The sequence below is a fragment of the Tamandua tetradactyla genome, chromosome 17, assembly GCF_023851605.1.
Source record: "Tamandua tetradactyla isolate mTamTet1 chromosome 17, mTamTet1.pri, whole genome shotgun sequence".
Lineage (NCBI taxonomy): Eukaryota > Metazoa > Chordata > Mammalia > Pilosa > Myrmecophagidae > Tamandua > Tamandua tetradactyla.
Genome location: NC_135343.1, coordinates 35,727,729 through 35,746,666, shown reverse-complemented (window position 1 = coordinate 35,746,666; position 18,938 = coordinate 35,727,729). Strand labels below are relative to the sequence as shown.

Below are 18,938 nucleotides of genomic sequence, written 5' to 3'. Positions count from 1 at the left end.
GCAGTGCATGGAGGGAAATTTATAGCTCTAAATGCCTACATTAAAAAAGAAGATCATAAATCAATAACCTAACTTCACACCTAAGAAAAACTACAATAAGAAGAGAAAACCAAATACAAAATTAGTAGAAGGAAGGTAACAGTAAAAATTACAGCAGAGATAAATGAAACATACTAGAAAAACAATAGAATCAAAAAAACAAGTTAGTTTTTTTAAAAGCTCAATAAAATTGACAAATCTTTAGCCAGACTGACACAGAAAAAGAGAAAGAAGACACAAATAACTAAAATTAGGAATGAAATCAGAGATATTACAACTGACCTTATAGACATAAAAAGTTATAAAAGGGCACTATGAACAATTATAGCCAACAAATTAGAAAACTTACATGAAAGGGATAAATTCCTAGAAACAAATTACTTATTCTGACACAAGAAATAAAAATCTCAACAGACAAATAACATAAAGTGATTGAATCCATAACTTAAACCTCCCAACAAAGAAAAGCCCAGAACTGATGGTTTTACTGCTGAAGTCTACCCAAACATTTAAAGAAAATTTAACACTAAACCTTCTCAAATTCCTCCAAAAATAGAAGAGAAGAGATTACTTCTTAACTCATTTTATTAGGCCAGCATTAGCCTGATACTAAAGTCAGCTAAAAATATAACAAGAAAATTAGAGGCCATTATTCTTTATGAGTATAAATACAAAAATTCTCAACAAAATACTCACACACCAAATCAAACATTATATTAAAAGGATTATATGCAATGATCAAGTGAGATTTATTCTAGAAACACAAGGATGGCTCAACATAAGAAAATCAATATATTACACCATAGAATGAAGGGAAAAAATATATGTAATCTCTCAGTTGATGCAGAAAAGGCATTTGACAAAATTCAACATCCTTTCATGGTAAATATACTCAGAAAAATAGGAAAGGTGTGCCAGTTTGAAACTATCATGTACCCTAGAAAAGCCATGTTTTAATCCTGATTCAATTTTGTGGGGGCAGCCATTTCTTCTAATCCTCATTCAATATTGTAGGGCAGAAACTTTTTACTAGATTATCTCCTCAGCGATGTGGCATGTCCAATTGTGGGTGCGGCCTTTTGATTACATGGAGATGTGACTCCATCTATTCAAGGTGGCTCTTGATTAGCTTACTGGTGTCCTTTAAAAGGGGAAACATTTTGAAGAAACCTCAGATGCAGATGCTTGGAGAACAGTTGCTTCAGAGCTGATAGAGACATGGATGTTTGGAGATGCTTATAATGCTGACAGAGGAGCAGATGACTAGACAAGGGCAGAGGTCAGCAGACATTGCCATATGCCACCCGTGAGATGCTAAGCAAGCCAGAGCCCAAAGTTGTGTCCCAGATGAGCTAAGAGAAGGCACAAGGACACTGTAGAGAGGAAGTCATTGGCATCAGAAAGTCAAAGTAATGAACCAGGAACAAACACCAGCACTTGACAGCCATGTCTCTGCCCAGATCAGCCTTTCTTGAGCCAAGCTATCTTTCTCCAATGCCTTTCCAATGTGAACATATGTATGGCCTTGGAACTATGAACTTGTAACTATTAAATTCCCTTTTTAAAAGCTGTTCCATTTCTGGTATATTGCTTTCCAGCAGCATTAGCAAACTAATACAGAAGGGAACCTTTTCAACATGATGAAGGGAATTTATGAAAAACTCACAGCAAATATACTGAATGGTGAAAAACTGAAAGCTTTCCCCCCCAAGATCAGGAACAAGACAAAGATGCCCACTGTCACCACTGTTATTCAACATTGCACTGGAAGTTCTAGCCAGAACAATCAGGCAAGAGAAAGAATTAAAGGCATCCAAATTTGGAAAGGAAGGAGTCAAACTATCCCTATTTACAGATGTCACGATTATAGATACGTAGAAAACCCCAATGAGTCCACAAGGAAGCTACTAAAACTAATAATAAAAAGAATTCAGGGGCGGACCACGGTGGCTCAGCAGGCAGGAATGCTTGCCTGCGATGCCAGAGGACCCGGGTTCGATTCCCGGTGCCTGCCCATGTAAAAAAAAAGAATTCAGCAAAATTTCGGGGTACAAGATAAACATACAAAAGTCAGTTTGGTTTCTATACACCAGTAAGGAACAATTTGAAAAGGAAATAAAGAAAATAATTGTATCTATAAGAGCATCTCAAAGAATAAAATGACTAGGAATAAATTTAACCAACTAGGTAAATGACTTGTATACTGAAAACTATACAACACTGCATTAAAGAAGACCTAAATAAATGGAAACAAACCTCATGCTCATGAATTGGAAGAGTTAATATTCTTAAGATGTCAATACTACTTAAAGCAATCTACAAATTCAATCAATCTCTAATAAAATTCCAATAGTCTTTTTTTAAGAAATGGAAAAGTTGATCCTCAATTCATATGGAATTGCAAGGGGCATCAAAAGCCAAAACAATCTTGAAAAATAATAAAATTGGAGAACTCACACTTCCTGATTTCAAAATTTGCTATAAAAGATCAATAATTGAAAGTGTGGTATGGGTATAGGGACAGATATATAGACCAGAAGAATAAAATTAAGAGTTCAAAGATAAATCCACACATGTATGACCAGTTGGATTTTGATAAAGGTGTCAAGTCCATAAAATGGAGAAAGAATAGTCTTGTCAACAGATGGTGCTTGGACAAATGAAAATCCACATTTGAAAATGGATTTGGACCCCTCCCTCTCTCACCATCTACACAAATTAATTTAAGATGGATCTATGATCTAAATATAAGAGCTAATATTATAAAACTCCTACAAGAAAACATAGGGAAAAATCTTCAGGACCTTGTAGGAGGCAATGGATTTTTAGATTTTGCACCAAAAGCATAAGCAAAAATAGAAAAATATATAGATAAAATGGACTTCATAAAAATTTAAAACTTTTGTGTATCAAAGGACACTATTTAGTAAAGGGAATAAAAAGAAAGCCCATGGGATGGGAGAAAATATTTGCGAATACTAACCGAGAAGGGTTTAGTATTCAGAATATATAAAAAACAATTCCTACAACTAAACAACAAATAGATCATCAACTCAATTAAAAAATGGAAAATTAGACATTTCTCCAAAGAAGATATTCAAATGGCCAGTAAATATAACAAAACATGCTCAATAGCATTAGGCATTAAAGAACTGCGAATTAAACTACAACAAGATAGCACCTCATGTGCACTAGGATGGCTATGGTTAAAAAAATGTAATAAAAAAAGTCTTGGTGAGGATATAGAGAAATAGGAATCCTCACTCATTGTAGTTAGGAATGCAAACTAGTGTAGCCACTGTGGAAACAGTTTGGTGGTTCATCAGAAAGTTAAACATAAAAAATTACCAAATGACCTGGCAATTCCATTCCTGGGTATATATCCCCAAGAACTGAAAGTAGACAATATTTTTTCACCAATATTTACTGCAGTATTATTCACAATAGCCAAAGGGAGGAAGCAACCCAAGTGCAGATCAACAGATGACCGGATAAACAAAATGTAGTATATTCATTCATTGGAATATAATTCACCCATAAAGAGAAAAAAAAAATCCATGGATCTCGCAACCCAAACAATGAACTCTAAGTGAAACCATGGACTATAGTTAATAGTACAGTCATAAAAATGCTTTTATCAACTGTAAAATCCAACAGATTCTGGTTGTTCTTGGAGGGGTGGGGCCCATATATTGGAGACTTTTCAAACTTCTCCAGATGATTATAATTTGCACCTAGGTTCTGTCAACCCGATCAAAGTAGAAGAGAATGACTTCTCTCTTTTTAATTTCTTTTGATTTAATAGAGGGTCAGTAATGTAAAACAGAGTATTTTTAGATTTTGAAGCCTATCTATCATGGTTGTAAGAAATTATTTCCTCATCAAAATTATTTAGGTGTGCTATTTTTCTCTGCATCCTCTTGTCAAGCTAAATTTATGTAGGGACTTTCAACTGATTTTATGTCAGCCTCTAAGAAGTAATGTTTGAGTATGAGTCAAAGAGACAATTCTATTTAGGAAAATGGTACTAGTACAATTGTTTACATTCCTTTAATTCTAAGTTATCCAGAAATGCAGCCAAGATAACAGCTGAAGGTGGCTGTGTTAAACAACAGATTTTCATTGTAGCAAAATAGCTTTCTTTTGGAAGAAGATGTCATCTAGGACTTTCATAGCTGGAAAGGAGGTCAATGCCTGGCTTCAAATCTTCAAAGGACATGCTGTCTCTCTTGTTAGGTGCTAAAGCAACTGATTTAAGTTGAAGCCAATGCTTATTTATTCTGAAAATCCTACAGCCCTTAAGAATTATGCTATATCTACTCTTCCTGTGTTCTATAAAAGGAATAACAAAACCTGGATGACAGCACATGTATTTATACCATGGTTTACTGAGTATGTCAAACTACTGCTCAGAAGAAAAAAGATTCCTTTCAAATTTATTACTGCTCATTGACAATGCATCTGGTCACCCAAGAGCTCTGATGGAAATGTACAATGAGATTAATATTGTTTTCATGCCTGCTAACACAACATCCATTCTGCAACCCATGGATCAAGGAGTCATTTCAACTTACAGGTCTTTTCAAAAAACTTATTACATTCCATAACGCTATTGTTGTCATAGATAGTGATTTCTCTGGTGGATAAAGGCAAAATAAATTGAAAATGTGGAAAAATGAACATTCTAGATGCCATTAAGAACATTTGTGATTCATGGGAGGTAGTCAAAGTATCAATATTAACAGGATTTTGGAAGAAGTTGATTCCAACCCTTGTGGATAACTTTGAGGCCTTCAAGAGTTTAGTGGAAGAAATAGCTGGACTTGTGGTAGAAACAGGAAGAGAATTAGAATTAAAAATGGAGCTTGAAGATGTGACTGAATTGGTGCAACCTCATGATAAAACTTGAATGGGTGAGCAGTTGCTTCTATTAGAATAGCAAAGAAAGTGACTTCTTGAGATAGAATCTACTCCTGGTGAAGATGCTGTGAACATTGTGGAAGGGACAATAAAGGGATTAAAATATTAAATAAACTTAACTGATAAAGTTGTGGCAGGATTTGGGAGGGCACTGACTCCAATTTTGAAAGAAGTTCTGTGTGAAAAATGCTATCAAACAGCATTGTGTACCACAGAGAAATCTTTCATGAAAGGAAGAGTCAATTGATGCGGCAAACATCATTGTCTTATTTTAAGAAATTGCCACAGCCACTCCTACCTTCAGCAATCACCACCCTGATCACTCCCTATCTTCAGGAATCACTACCCTGATCAGCAGCCATCAACATCGAGATAAGACCCACCAGCACAAAGATGACAACTTCCTGAAGACTCAGATACTGGTCAGTATTCACTTAGTAGAATACATAATACTTTAATATCATAAACATATAGTACAGCATAAACATAACTTTTACATGTACTGGGAAATGTAAAGATTTGTGTGAGGAGTTTTACTCTAGTGGTCTGGAACTGAACTCGTACTATCTCCCAGGTATGCTCGTGCATTTACAAACCTCAATTAGCACATCACCTTGTAGCGGCTGTTGTTTTGCTGTTTAATTGCTGTTTTTATTTGAGAAAAAAATCATCAAACTTAAGTCTATGGGTAGGTGACAATTGTTTTGTTTTATATTTTAGGGTATTTATCTCTACATCTCATCCATTAGACTTTGAGGATGATTCAACACAGCTTGATTTATGGGTTCAAAACAACAATTTTATTTAAAATTGCTGATTAAACAATGACACATTGGATGCACATCACTTTTGTAATACAACTTATTATGGATAGAAAGGTATCTAGTAATTGTCCTTTGTCTTCATGCCCCACTCCTTCCTGGTCCTAACCACTTATGTCTCCCTTTAATCATTTGAATATTGTTATTTTTACATAGAGAAGGTAAAAGAAAATAAGATAATCAGGCAAACTGATTTCCAAAGTTGGTTCCTGAGGCTTACATTATTAGAAACATAATCAAAACTGACATTTTCTTAAACTACAAGAAGTAATCTGTTTTATACTATGGCATGTATTGAAAATGAAAATTATATTACATGCTAGGGTAAACAAAGGAAGCTACTTGAAACTGGAGGTGCCACAGGCTCCAGATGCCTGAAGCAGGCATGACTGCCAGAAGGACTATAGGAACAAGTATCTCCACACATCTTTAATCCACTTGTAAGACAACACTGTGCTGGGCACCATAATTGGTGAGATACAAAATCAGAGTAAGCATAAGCTGTTCTACTACTAAGGGCATTGAATGAACCTTCTTTCTCCCTTGTGGATCAGAGATCCTTAGCTAAAACTAAATTTATTCTTCTTCAAGGGTAAACAAGACAATTCCATTTACATGAAATGTCCAGAATAGTCAAATCCGTATAGACAGAATACAGATTAGTGGTTGCCAGGTGATGAGACAGGGCGGAATTGGAATTAACTACTAGTAGTATGGATTTTCTTTTTGGGGTAATAGAAATATTCTACAAATAGATAATAGTGATAATTACATAAAATAGTGACTATATTAAAAATCACTTAAATGTATACTTTAACATGGTGAATTCTATATTGCTATGATTAAAAAAAAGACTGAACAGGATAGTGCCTGCTATATATATGTATGAATTATGTGTAAATGCTTATCCCTTTGTTACAATGACTTAAAAGCATTATGCAATTGCTGATTAATGCATTTAAAAATATTTAAACAGTATTTTAAGTATGGAACATTATTTAAGAAATTATCCCACTTTCCACATTTGGTCTATCATCTATGATTTGAATAATCTATTTCAGCACTTTTCCACATCACTCTGAAAAAACACAAATTACTTTTATCCTTTTATTGTGAACTCAAGTAATAGATTAATTACTTCATTAACTCACTGTGAGTTGGAACATGAGCAATAATATTAAGGAAGTGGAAAATTGGACAGCATAATTTGCAATGGATTCATTCATTGTTTAGAAAATAATTTATCCAGAAAATAAGAATTACAGAAAGAAAAACAAAAGTTGATTAGGAACAGCATAAATTAAAATATAGTGAAAAAATAATATAATATAGAAACATCAAATCTGCAATTTTTCCTCTTTTAAAATCTGTGTTTCTTTGGAAAAACAATTCAAATTCATTAAAATCAGTGCATAGAGCTCATTTTACATTTAAAGACAAGTTTACTTGAGAAAATATAATCTGACACCCACCCCACACCAGAAATTATTTCATGCTGGGCCTCAAATGTCACTTCACAGATGTTCTGAAAAAAGTCTATTGCTTTATCAGTTTTTATTTTTGCTACATGAACTCAAATGGCTGAATTAACCCCCCAAAATAAGAAAACTGAGAAACCCATGAAGTTGTTAAATATAAAGGACATGTACTAAAAGCACTGGATGATATATACCTTGTATTGGTGCTAATGGTTATGCTGAGGCACTTAACGTTGTTTCAAACATCGAAGGACTCAGCACTATTTATTTATGACAGTTTTACCTTGGAGGATATAGGAAAGGTTTGGTAATGAAAGATGAGTCACATAGGCTTTACACTTAATGAAAGGTCATAATTTTATTTTGAAGTAAGAACTAATTTTGAAAGATTGTTTGCTAGTGAAATTATACCTACAGATTTTTGGAGAGAAAACATGAAAATTACCAAACAAGTAATTAATACAGAGTTCATCTATGACTCACACTAGCTGATGTGCAATCTTTAGAATTTGTGTTTTTATTCCCCAACCCCCACCAAAAAAAAAAAACAAAAAAAAAACCTTGGAGTGTTTATAGGCTCCCTTTGGTAACCCTAGATGATTGAGCAATTTAGAATGTTCTTTATTCATGGGAAACTTGTAAGGGCTATGACTTTCATGTGGAAAAAAAGAATGGTCAAAAGGCAACACCCCATGATTCTAATTTTAGTTTTTATTAAGGTATTTTAAAAGTTTAAGCAAACATTAGATGTCTCTTTAACTTGTTAATAGGAGAAAGCAGGGTGTGTGTATATGTTGTGTAATACTCAAGCATCTTGTAATGACTGAATGTTTGTACTTAAAGTTTGCATTTACATTCAAATACTCTAAGTATGTGGCTATTACTCAGCACCTACACCACCCATGAGAAATTTATTTTAATCACACATCAGCCATTTCAAAGAAAACAAATATAATAACCTTAAGAGTTGAGTCAATTTTTCAACCCCAGTGTAGTTATCAATTTGTGTCTTAGGTTTGGAATCAAAAGACTGTGATGTAATCCTAAGTATGTATAGGATGTCAGAACTTTTTCAGGTTTTATAAAAATCCAGGCATGCCCATAGAAGCACATAGCACATCAGAAAGTCATTAGATATGTGTTATAAAATGGGAAAAGATTGAGAAGTGCAATTCTAGGGCAAGAGAAAACAAGTCAACTTCACATTTTTTGAAACAAAAGTCTTTCATATATGTGAAACTGGTCATTACAGTTCTCTTAAATCATCTCTTTTATAAGTCAAACATGTCAGATCTCAGAAAAAGACCTTCACATATAAAAGGGACTTTTTAATCAGGGGGGGTCCCTCAGCTTCTTTCGCAGAACCAGATGTGGCAGCAAGATAAACAGTCACAAGGTTTATGGCTAAGAGATGTTTGAGAGCCCCAGACAGGTCAGCACCACACCCACCAGAAGGCAACCTGCTTGATAACCCTTGTCAGTAAATGCAGCTGCACATCAAAGGAGAGCAATGTCAATGCTCTCAGCAACCAATCAGATCATAAGTCAATGAGCCTCCATCCAATCAAGGGACACTACACCACCTAGTGGGCACCCCCCCTCCCTGCATAACTTCCTTTTTAAAATGCAGCTCCCAGAACGAGGAGCCGGAGCCATTTTTCTTTCCTCCCACTGGCAGGTTTTGTTGGCTCCCACTTGCTTTTTCCCACCTGCTTTCTCCCTTCAATAAATCTGTTAAGCTTTGTCTTACTGTCCTGCGTGGATTCCTTAACTACTCTGACCTAACATAAAGGTGCCAAAACCAGGGAACGGAGGTCAGACTGAGGCTTAATTTTTGGCCCCTCAGGGCAATGGAACTGCCTTCCAGTCAACCCCATTTGGAGATCAGGCTGAGGCTTGAGTCTCTAGCCCCTTGGGGTGATGGGATAGCTCTCTAGTCACTCAGTTCTCTCAATCACAGTCATTCAGGTTTCCATGTGCTCGATGGCTTGAGTCCACTGACTTAGAGCATCTTAAAGTGATGCGGGCTCACCTCCATGGCACTCAAACATCTACAACTAATTCAGTCTTAAGTAAGTGACACCTTCTGCCCAGATCCTCCCCTGAAGAGTTTTGTTCAGTGTCCCAGGGGACAGCCCAGTCCACCCCAGTGTGGCACCTAGGTCTGCATTAACACGGCACCCTGGCCTCTATCAGCCTGAAAAATCTGTCAAAACACAGTCAAAACTCTCCAATGCTCCAGGAGCATTTTTCCCCATACAGCAGTCTAAGTAATTTGGGGGATGTCTTGAACAAAGGACTGCATGCACTTTCCTGGTCCCTGACAACAAACCAGGGATGCCTGCTTTGTCACCATGAAGGATCATGGATCTGGGTTGTTAGTCTCACTTAAACCACATAGGAGCTAAGTCTTGGGTGGTCCCATAAGGTTAACTTGTCCGGTGTCCTGAGGACATTCTGGCCCACTTTAATGCAGCACCTACCTCAGCCTGCCCCAGCGTGATGCCCCGGCCTGCTTCAACTCAGCACCTACCTTGGCCCACCCCAGTGCGGTGACCCAGCTCACTTTAATGCGGCACCTACCTCGGCCCACCCCAGCATGGCGCCCTGGCCTGCTTTAACTCGGTGCCTACCTTGGCCCACCTTGGCGCAGCACCCTGGCCTGCTTTAACATGACGCCTACCCAGCAATCATGGGAAACACCCAATCACTTCACAGTAATTCTGAAACTATTTTTATCCCCACGTTTACTCCTCTTGAATGTTTGCTCCATAATCTCAATAAACTACACTTGGAAGGGGAAATAAAGCCAAAGAAACATTTCTTTCTGCAATACAGTTTGGTCACAATACCCCTTAGAACAACAAAAATGTTGGCCAGAAAATGGCACTTTCAACTGACAAATCCTCACTGAACTTGATAATTTTATTTGGTGCAATGGCAAATGGTCTGAAGCTCCCTACTCCCAAGCTTTTTGAACTCTGAAGTCTCAAACTTCTCTGTACCAATCTATTGCTTTGCCTCCTTCATGAAAAACCTTCTAAGCTTTCTGCCCCTCAGCAAACTGCCTTAAAGCTGAAGAGTCCCTCTGAAAAACCCTCTAAGCTTTCTGGCCCTCAGCAAACCTCAAGGCAGAGGAGTCCTTATACTCCCCCTCCACAGTCCTTCCCAACCCTCTCCGCCCCCCTTCCCTCTTTCTCTTTAAGAAAGTAATCAATTGCAGTATATTTTATAAAACCTGATAGTCAATGTACTTTTAAAATTGTTTGTATTTTCAAATATTATGAAAACAGATTTTTTTCAACCTTTGATATAAGAAATTTTATTATAAATTTCAAATTTAACAAATGCAATTTTATTCTGCCTAAATGTGTTCTCCCTAAATCTATATAAGCTTACTGATGAAATAAGCTAATATTATAAATACAGTCTTAAAATTCCTCTTAAAATAGCCTAAAAGTTACATGAACTGAGAAATGTACCTGGTAATAATAACATATGTAAAGCATAATAAAATTAAAATATGCTAATGCTTCAAATATTCTATTTAAAAAATCAATTAAGTTTAATAAAAATATAAATGGATTTTTTAATAACTTTGATTACCTGAATTTCAAAGAAACTGGCTTTTGGTTACTTAGCCATTTGTTACCTCAGTATGTAAAAGAATCTGAATTTGTAATGAATTTGTTAATATCGATCAGAATATTTCTGTTAGTAAGTGCTGTCATAAACAGAGAAAACCTAATTCTTGGCTTAAAAAAGTTAATATTCTAGTTAGAATATACTTGTACGAGGGCATAGTGTAAAACAGTCATAATGAAGGAATAAAAATGCTGAAAGAATTTAAAAAGCAGAAAAATAAAGAATGACCTAAGAAGTCCTCATAGAGATGACACATGCAAGACCTTTAAATAAAAAATCAGCATTTAAACAAATAGAACTCTGAACTAGTTTTTAAAAACCATAATTTAATTTTGTGAATTAACACCTTCCTGGCATTGTTTAGCAGTTGAGAATATTGTTGACAAAAATTTGAGTAACTTTTTCTGAATCTAAATCCCTTAAATATCAAAAAGCTGATTATATTTCAAACCTGAGGCTTTCCTGACCTCTGAAGGTAATGCTAAATTAGACTGAGAGATTTTTAGATAAATTATAAAATAATCATTTATGTATTGAGTATAAAATATATAAATGCCTCACTACGTTCTAAACCCAAGCAAAAATTTCTTTCCTGCCTCCATTATTTTATAGTATCTTTGTCTCTTCTTCCTTTCATGAATATTGTTATTAGAAGGAAGTATGCAGGTTCAAAAGCTTTGTGAATTATCATTTATTTCTGATTGTACAGTCTGGATAAATAAAAACTATAGGTGGAATGGATATAAAAGATGATATCCATGAAACAAATTGTTTGTTATAGTCATTGCTGACTATAAGCTCCAAATGGGAACACTAAGTAGTAGAGAGTTGGGGGAAGTGAGTTTTGTTTGTTATAATCATTTTTGTTTATAAGCTCTGAATGATTGTAGAGAGTTGTAAGAAGGAGTTTATGAAAGTGAATTCTTGTCTGTCATAGTCAGTGCTGACCAAAATTTAATAGGTCTGTTTATCATATATTTCAAAAATAGAAAGCTTTTGTGTTAAGCTGGGTATTCACACAAAACTAAAGTTATTTTCTCTGTGTTCTATTAACATGGATTGTTAGTATGCTCTTACTGTAAAGTATTTTGAAAAACAATTCTCCTTAATCATCCAAGTACTGTGTCTGGAATATTTTACATCGGAATAATATTCTTGTTAATGTCTATGTTAGCATTATCCTTTATTTTAAAGAACAGGTCTTCTCACTGTTAGGGAAAAACTGTTATAAACAATTTGTTCTTTCACTTTGTATAGGTAAAGTGCTAAAATAACTTAACCTATTGCATAAGAAGTGTTTGGGAAATATCACAATGGTTAAAAGGGATTTTCTATCTTGTTGCTAGTTTAAATTTGAATAAATAAAATATTCATATATTTGGAGATTGTATAAATTCCTTAAAAATTTGACAGTATTCTCACTGTTGAGCTATATCCTGATACTAATCTGTATGATGTTAAGCAATGGTATGGTTTTGTTAGTTATGGTTTTAGTTATTCTAAAAAGGCTACAGATCATAGAAACAGCCAAATTGTCAGTTGCACTGCTTATTCCAATACTTCTCTAAAAATACATGTGCTTAACTTTAAAAAAAAAATACTGGATATATATATATTTACTGCTCATTAACATAACTCTGGTAAACATATAAAAGTATGACAGAACAAAACCTCTGCTATGGTTTCTAATATAAAACTGCTGTCTAATGTTTTTATTTCTAAAAAAAAAGTTCCATTTAAAAATGATTATAAGAATTAAAGCTCAGATAGTAAGCATTAACTACTATCACTAAATTTTGAGGTGCTTTTACTCTTTATATAGCCCAGCAGTTCCCTGGAACTTTAAGTGTCCATGTGACACTTAAAATTCAAATTTCGTTCTCCAGCTCTAAAAGTGAGCATGGGTCCACACAGCAAAGGTTAAAAAGCTAAAAGAAATCAAACTCCAAATAAAGATGTGATAAAACTGATCTAGTTAAAACCAAGATAAATCAATATAAAGATAAAAAATAATATTGCCTATATTTTAAAGCTTTAACTTTTGTGTGACATAAAAGAAAAGTGTTTATTTTGTCCAAAATTTGCACTAATTTAATCTATCTAGTGAATTAAACAACCTAATTCAGCTTAATTTAATATGGAATCTAGAATAAGAAACAAAATCTTCATGTTTTATACAAGTAAATGTTTTATACACTGCTTTTCAGAATATTTGGGTCAGAAAATGAAAAAGTGTTTGCAAAGTCCCTTGAGGAACTGGGAAAGAGAGAACTATTAGGAATTCCCCAGGTGAGCAAGCCTAACATTTTTCTTAAGAAAGAGGGGCTCCCAGTTTAATAAGCCAAGGTCTCAATTTTAAGGTTTGCCCTTATGAAACTTATTTCTGTAATAGTAAACTGAACCTACTTAAAACCAACTCCAAAAAATCTCTGCTGTTGCTTAAATGTGGTCTCTCTCTAAGCCAAACTCTGAGCTTCCCCCCAATGTGGTACATAATTTCCAGGGATGTCAGGAATCATAACTGGTCCTAGCACTGTAAGACATGAGCTCTAAGGATGAGACTGGCCCTGACATCATGGATGAACTGACCAAAAGGGAGAAGAGAATTAGAGTTTCAATGGCTAAGAGATTTCAAATTCAGTCAAGCGATTATTCTGAAAGTTACCCTTATGCAAGTATAACTTAGCAAATGCAAATTCATCTCAGCTAGAAAAATTTCTCTCAAATTTTCTTTCATTCTTCTCCACCCCTTTACGAGCTATTCTACTCCCCCTCATTGAGCCCTTAATTATCCTCATGTTAATTTTTCTCCTAGCTCCCTGTCTCTTAAGTTTGTTCACAGGTCACTAGTAGCTGTGACCAACCAGCAACATTCTGAAAACATACTCCTGTTATAAAAGAAATTTGAAAACCTACTTCTGTTGCAGCAAAAACATCACTATCAGCCTGTCCCAACAGAAGGTGCCCCCAAACCCAATTAGTAATGCCCCTGCTCAACTCTAAGTAAGCAATTTCCCCTCCCCCCCAACTATACCCATACTTATCTGGAAGTAGCCAAAGAAAGAACAAAATGCTTTGCATTTCCTGATGATTAATGATGTCCAACATCTTTTTTGTGAAATTTTTTTTTCACAAAATATCTTTTTCTTTTAAATAAATTAGTTTGCCTTACTATTGAGTTAAAGTTCTTCATATACTCTGAATAGAAATCTTTTGTCAGATGTATTTTTCTAATAATGTCTGCAAAACTGTATCTTGCCTTTTTATTTTCATAACAATATATATATTTTTAATTGCTAAACTTTTTTCTTAGCCCAGCTATTATTTTGGATGCCACTGTAAATGATAACTTCACAACTTCCATTTCCAATTGTTCACTGCTAGAAATGGAAGTAAAGCTGAATTTGTTCATTGATCTTTTATTCTGCAACTGTGAATTCACTTTTTAGTCCCAGTAACCTTTTTGGAGATTATCATTTTCGATATAAACAACAATGACTACATGAAAAAAGAGTAACTTCAAGTAACAAATGTATAAAAGCCTAAAACAGTATCCTTCAATTTTCCCACTCTTAGTCTTCCTGCTTCTGTTGTCATACATTTTATTTCTACACGTTATAAAACTTAAAATGTTACTATTTTTGCTTTAAACAGCAATTTTCTTTTAAAGTGATTTTTAAAATAAGCAAAAACTATTTTTATGTTTACTAACATATATGCTATTTCCTGTGTTCTTAATTCCTTTGTGTAGATCCAAATTTCTATATAGTATCATTTTCCTCCTACCTAAAACATTTTTAAATATTTTTCTTTTTTTAATAGAGGAAGTTATTTGAATATCTTGAAGAGACCATTATTTTGCCTTTTTGGTTGTTGCTGTTGGTAGGAGACATCTGTGTTGACAATGTTTTTCTCTTTCAGTACTTTAAGACTATCACCCAATTTTTTCTGGCTTGAATTGTTTTTGTTGAGAAGCTTTATTGTGGTTTTCCACATGCCTCTTGTACTTTGGGTACATTCAGCTTCTTGGATTTGTAGGCTATAGTTGTTCTAAATTCATAAAACTTTTGACCATTATTTCTTCAAACATTTTTTCTGTCCCCCTCAATATCTCTCCTTCTTTTATCATGACTCCAATTACACGTATGTTAGACCACCTGAAGTTGTTCTATGGTTCACTGATCCTCTATTCTCTTTTTGTACAGTCTTTTGCTATGCTTCAATTTGGATAGGCTGCATTGCTATATTCTCAGGTTTACTAATATTTCCTTCTGCATTATTTAATGTGGTATTAATCCCATTCAATGCATTTTTTTTTTCAACTCAAATTTGGAATATTTTTCTATAAATTCAGTTTGGATCTTTTTAAAAAAAATCTCTTCCATGCTAATGCTTTTCTCCATCTTTTTGAACATATGGAGTATATTTATAATAGTTATTTACCAGTTGTCTGTATTAATTCTATCATCTGTGCTACTTCTACATACATAGCCAATGATTAATGTTCTTCTCATTATGGTTGGATTTTCCTGATTCTTTGTATGCCTGATAAATTTTTGATTGGCTGTAAGACACTGCAAATTTTATGCTTTGGGTGCTGGATTTTTGCTATTCCTTTATATACTATATATATTTTTGGTATTCCTTTATATATATATTTGGGCTTTGTGTAGGATGTAGTTAAGCTACTTGGAATCAGTTTAATTCTTTTGAAGCTTTATTAGGCAGGTCCAGAATAGGCTTTAGTCTGGGTCAAATTTGGCCCTGTTACTGAGACAATACACTTCTAAGGACTCTCTTATGTCCCATGTGTTAGGAAGTCTTTCTGCTTTGGCTGGTAGATACATGAACTATTCCTGATCTTCAGTGAACTTCAGAGATTGTTCTGTCTGCTCTTTCAGCTTCAGTAATTTCCTTGCATGTAATCTACTGATCAATACTCAGAAGACTCAAAGGAACCTTCCACAGATCTCTGGAGCTCTCTCTCTGTCTCTGAGCTCTCTTCACTGGTAGCCTGTCTGCAAATTCTAGCCACTTTGGTACCCCCCAAGCTCCAATCCCCATTTCCTCAACTCAGGGAGACTGCTAGGCTTTGTTTGGGTTTTCTTTCCCTGCAGTACAGCTGAAGCTCACTCTCACAAGCAAAGCCTGGACAATTGTTAGGCTTATCTTGTTTGTATTTCTTCTCTCAGGGATCACTGTCCTCTACTGCCTTTGTCCAATGTCTGAGAACCATTGTTTTACATATTTTTTTCAGTTTTTTAGTGTTTAAGATAAGAGGGTAATCCATCCTGTTATTTCATCATGACTGGATGTGGAAGTTCTGTTGTTGCTTTTTACATGCACTCAGGGCCAAAGTGTTTAGTCACACAGTTTGTTCACTGTACAGTCCCAGATTACAATAATTCCTTCCTATCCCTACCTAGATTTGAGCAAAGTGGCAGCCCTGATCACACTGATTATTCATATTGAACTGGTGATCAATAAATAGAAAATAACTCAACAATAACCCAAATACAGATAATCTATCTATGATTATGATGATTTAGTTGTGTTTGGCACTGAACAAGTCTTCTCATCAAATGAGTTTCCCACAGCAGACCAATGATATCATCAAAGTGTAATGCTTAAAGTATTCAATTAAAAATAACTAAATCCTTTATAACAGTTTCTGTGAGAAGATGGAATTGGAAATCCAACTAGAGATGGCAGGAACATATTTCTACTATTTATTAGTTTAGGGTACACATACACAGTATGAAGATTGTGTGTGTGTGGGGATTGGTATATAAGGGCCAAGACTATAAAAGTTCAGAATGGGGGCCAGGTAGAGACTTGTAAACTGCATATTAACATAGGGATACACCTCTTTTTATTAATCTAAAGGTATATCAAAAAAAAAAAAAAGATCTCTTTAGTTAATATATAGACTGGCCTGTGATGACAGCAAAATGAAATGTACTTACTCATCCAACTCTTCTTCTTCAGTTTTAGAACTATCAGCATAGAGGTACTTGGACATGTCCACGGGCCTTATATTTTTTCTTTTTGTACACTGGGGAGGAGAATCCTTTACAGTAACAAAGGTTTCTGGCTCATCAAATGGGTTCAAATACTGCGGAGCCTGTACCTCTTTAAAGGGATTATAGCTGTTATTATAAAAAGATTCTTCTGGTTTTTTAGAAGATGCTGTTTCAGCGATTGGCTCTATAAAACAATAACAAAAGATGAATTAAATCAAATCAATATTACCTGATATTTTAAATTATCTCTGTGATTTCAAAAATATGCAATCTTGAGTTAATAAAATTATAAGGGGCTGACAGAGTACAAAGCAATACTGAAACAAGAATATAAGTTAAAGGGGCTAAAGAATCCTGACATTTAGATGATGTGGTATCTAAGATGTATGGTTACTTCTCCAGGAATGATGCTCCCCAAAATGGTATCTTTGGATAGTTAATATTTCATGAAAGCGCTTGGAATCTTTAATAATGTTGGTATTATGGTATGCTAATTTTAAAATTTTTAATCTTCCTAGAGGTACAATATTCCATTATTGCTTATTTGATTTCATTATATTAGTTTGTCATTCTAAACTGATACATAATAAATTTTTGTTTTTAAAAGAATATAAAATGGATTTAATTTTGAAATGATCTTTTTAAAAGAGACCATTTTAGGATCTAAACATTCATTCTGGAGTGTATAAAAAATAAACCCACACATCATCAAATTTGTTTTCTCAGAGTCTTTCAAGAGCAGGTATCTATATGCTACAAGTCCTTAAATCTTTCGAGCCTTTAATGAGACATCTGATTTCTCCAATGTAGTTTAGACCCAGTCAATACTTTATTTACTTAATATAGATTGAAGTATTACATTAAAATTATACTGAGAAGCTAATAGGCATGTTATTCCAAATTCTTCTAAATTTGATCATTTCAGATTGAATTTTCTTTAAAAAGTTACTCTTGAAAACCAAACTTTGACTATCAATACAAAAAGCAATAGTATAATGCCTTCCAAAAATACTTATGAAATGCTAAACATCAATTTTTTTTCTGTTTCTTCTTTTGTGTTTATTAAAAATTTTAAACAAAATTAGAATTTTTAATAAAACTGTCCATGGCTTTTGCTGATAAAAATAAATATCTTCCCAAATTGGACAAAAGTTCAGATAGCCAAAAATCATCACATAATTTAAAAGTAATTTTAATTGTAATATGCATCTTTAACAAAATAAGTTAGGAAAGTAATGCAGAAAATTGGTTGTTGAAATTCTCGAAAATAATTGTTTCATAAGTGACATTTCAAACAATTTAATCCAATTACTAAAAATCTCATGGTTGACATATTAATAATTCATATCAATTACTTTTATATTTTTAAAGTCAAATTACTTTTTTTTACATTTAAGTACTAGTCCAGAAAACTTATTTTACTTTTATATTAATACGAAGCAAAACAAACAAACAAAAAACTCCTGGATTGACGTTCCATACACAATGATGAAACACATTAGTATAAAATAATTCATAAAATCATAATAAATCAATATGGTAATACATTTTTAAATAGCCTTCACCAGAGAAAACACTTAATAACTATGTATCTTTTGCAGTAACAGTACAATATTCAAACTTAGTAGCAGTAGGCTTTACACAATGATGTCAAGCATTTTTTTCCTCATAGAGGAAGAGAGCATGCAAAATTTGGCTTATTCAATTTTTTTAAAACAAATATCTAGTCTCAAATGCTTAAGAAATTAATAAAATAGTTAATGGAAATACAATTTTTATTTTTCCTTTCTTGAAGGGTATTGTAAAAATTTTTCCAATCAAGTGTGCCAGTTATAAAACCAAAAATGGGAAAGTATACAAACTATAGCATAAGATATGAGGATAGAACAAGCAACAAAGGAGAGTTTAAGATAAGATTAACACATTTAATAAATAAGTAAACATTTAATAGATGGTCACCGAAACACACAGTGTCATGGATATAAGAACTGAAACTGTAAAAGTAAAAAAAG

The 18,938-nt window shown here is 34.0% G+C and overlaps 1 protein-coding gene across 19 annotated transcripts in view; it reads right to left on the bottom strand.

Moving 5' to 3' along the window:
• Positions 1 to 18,938, bottom strand: part of EHBP1 (EH domain binding protein 1) — a 559,717-nt gene that overhangs the window by 212,306 nt on the left and 328,473 nt on the right. For all 19 annotated transcript variants that reach the window (XM_077134347.1, XM_077134350.1, XM_077134348.1 and 16 more), the window contains one exon: positions 16,870 to 17,110. In XM_077134347.1, coding sequence (XP_076990462.1) covers positions 16,870 to 17,110 — 241 coding nt within the window. The remainder of the gene's footprint in view (positions 1 to 16,869; positions 17,111 to 18,938) is intronic.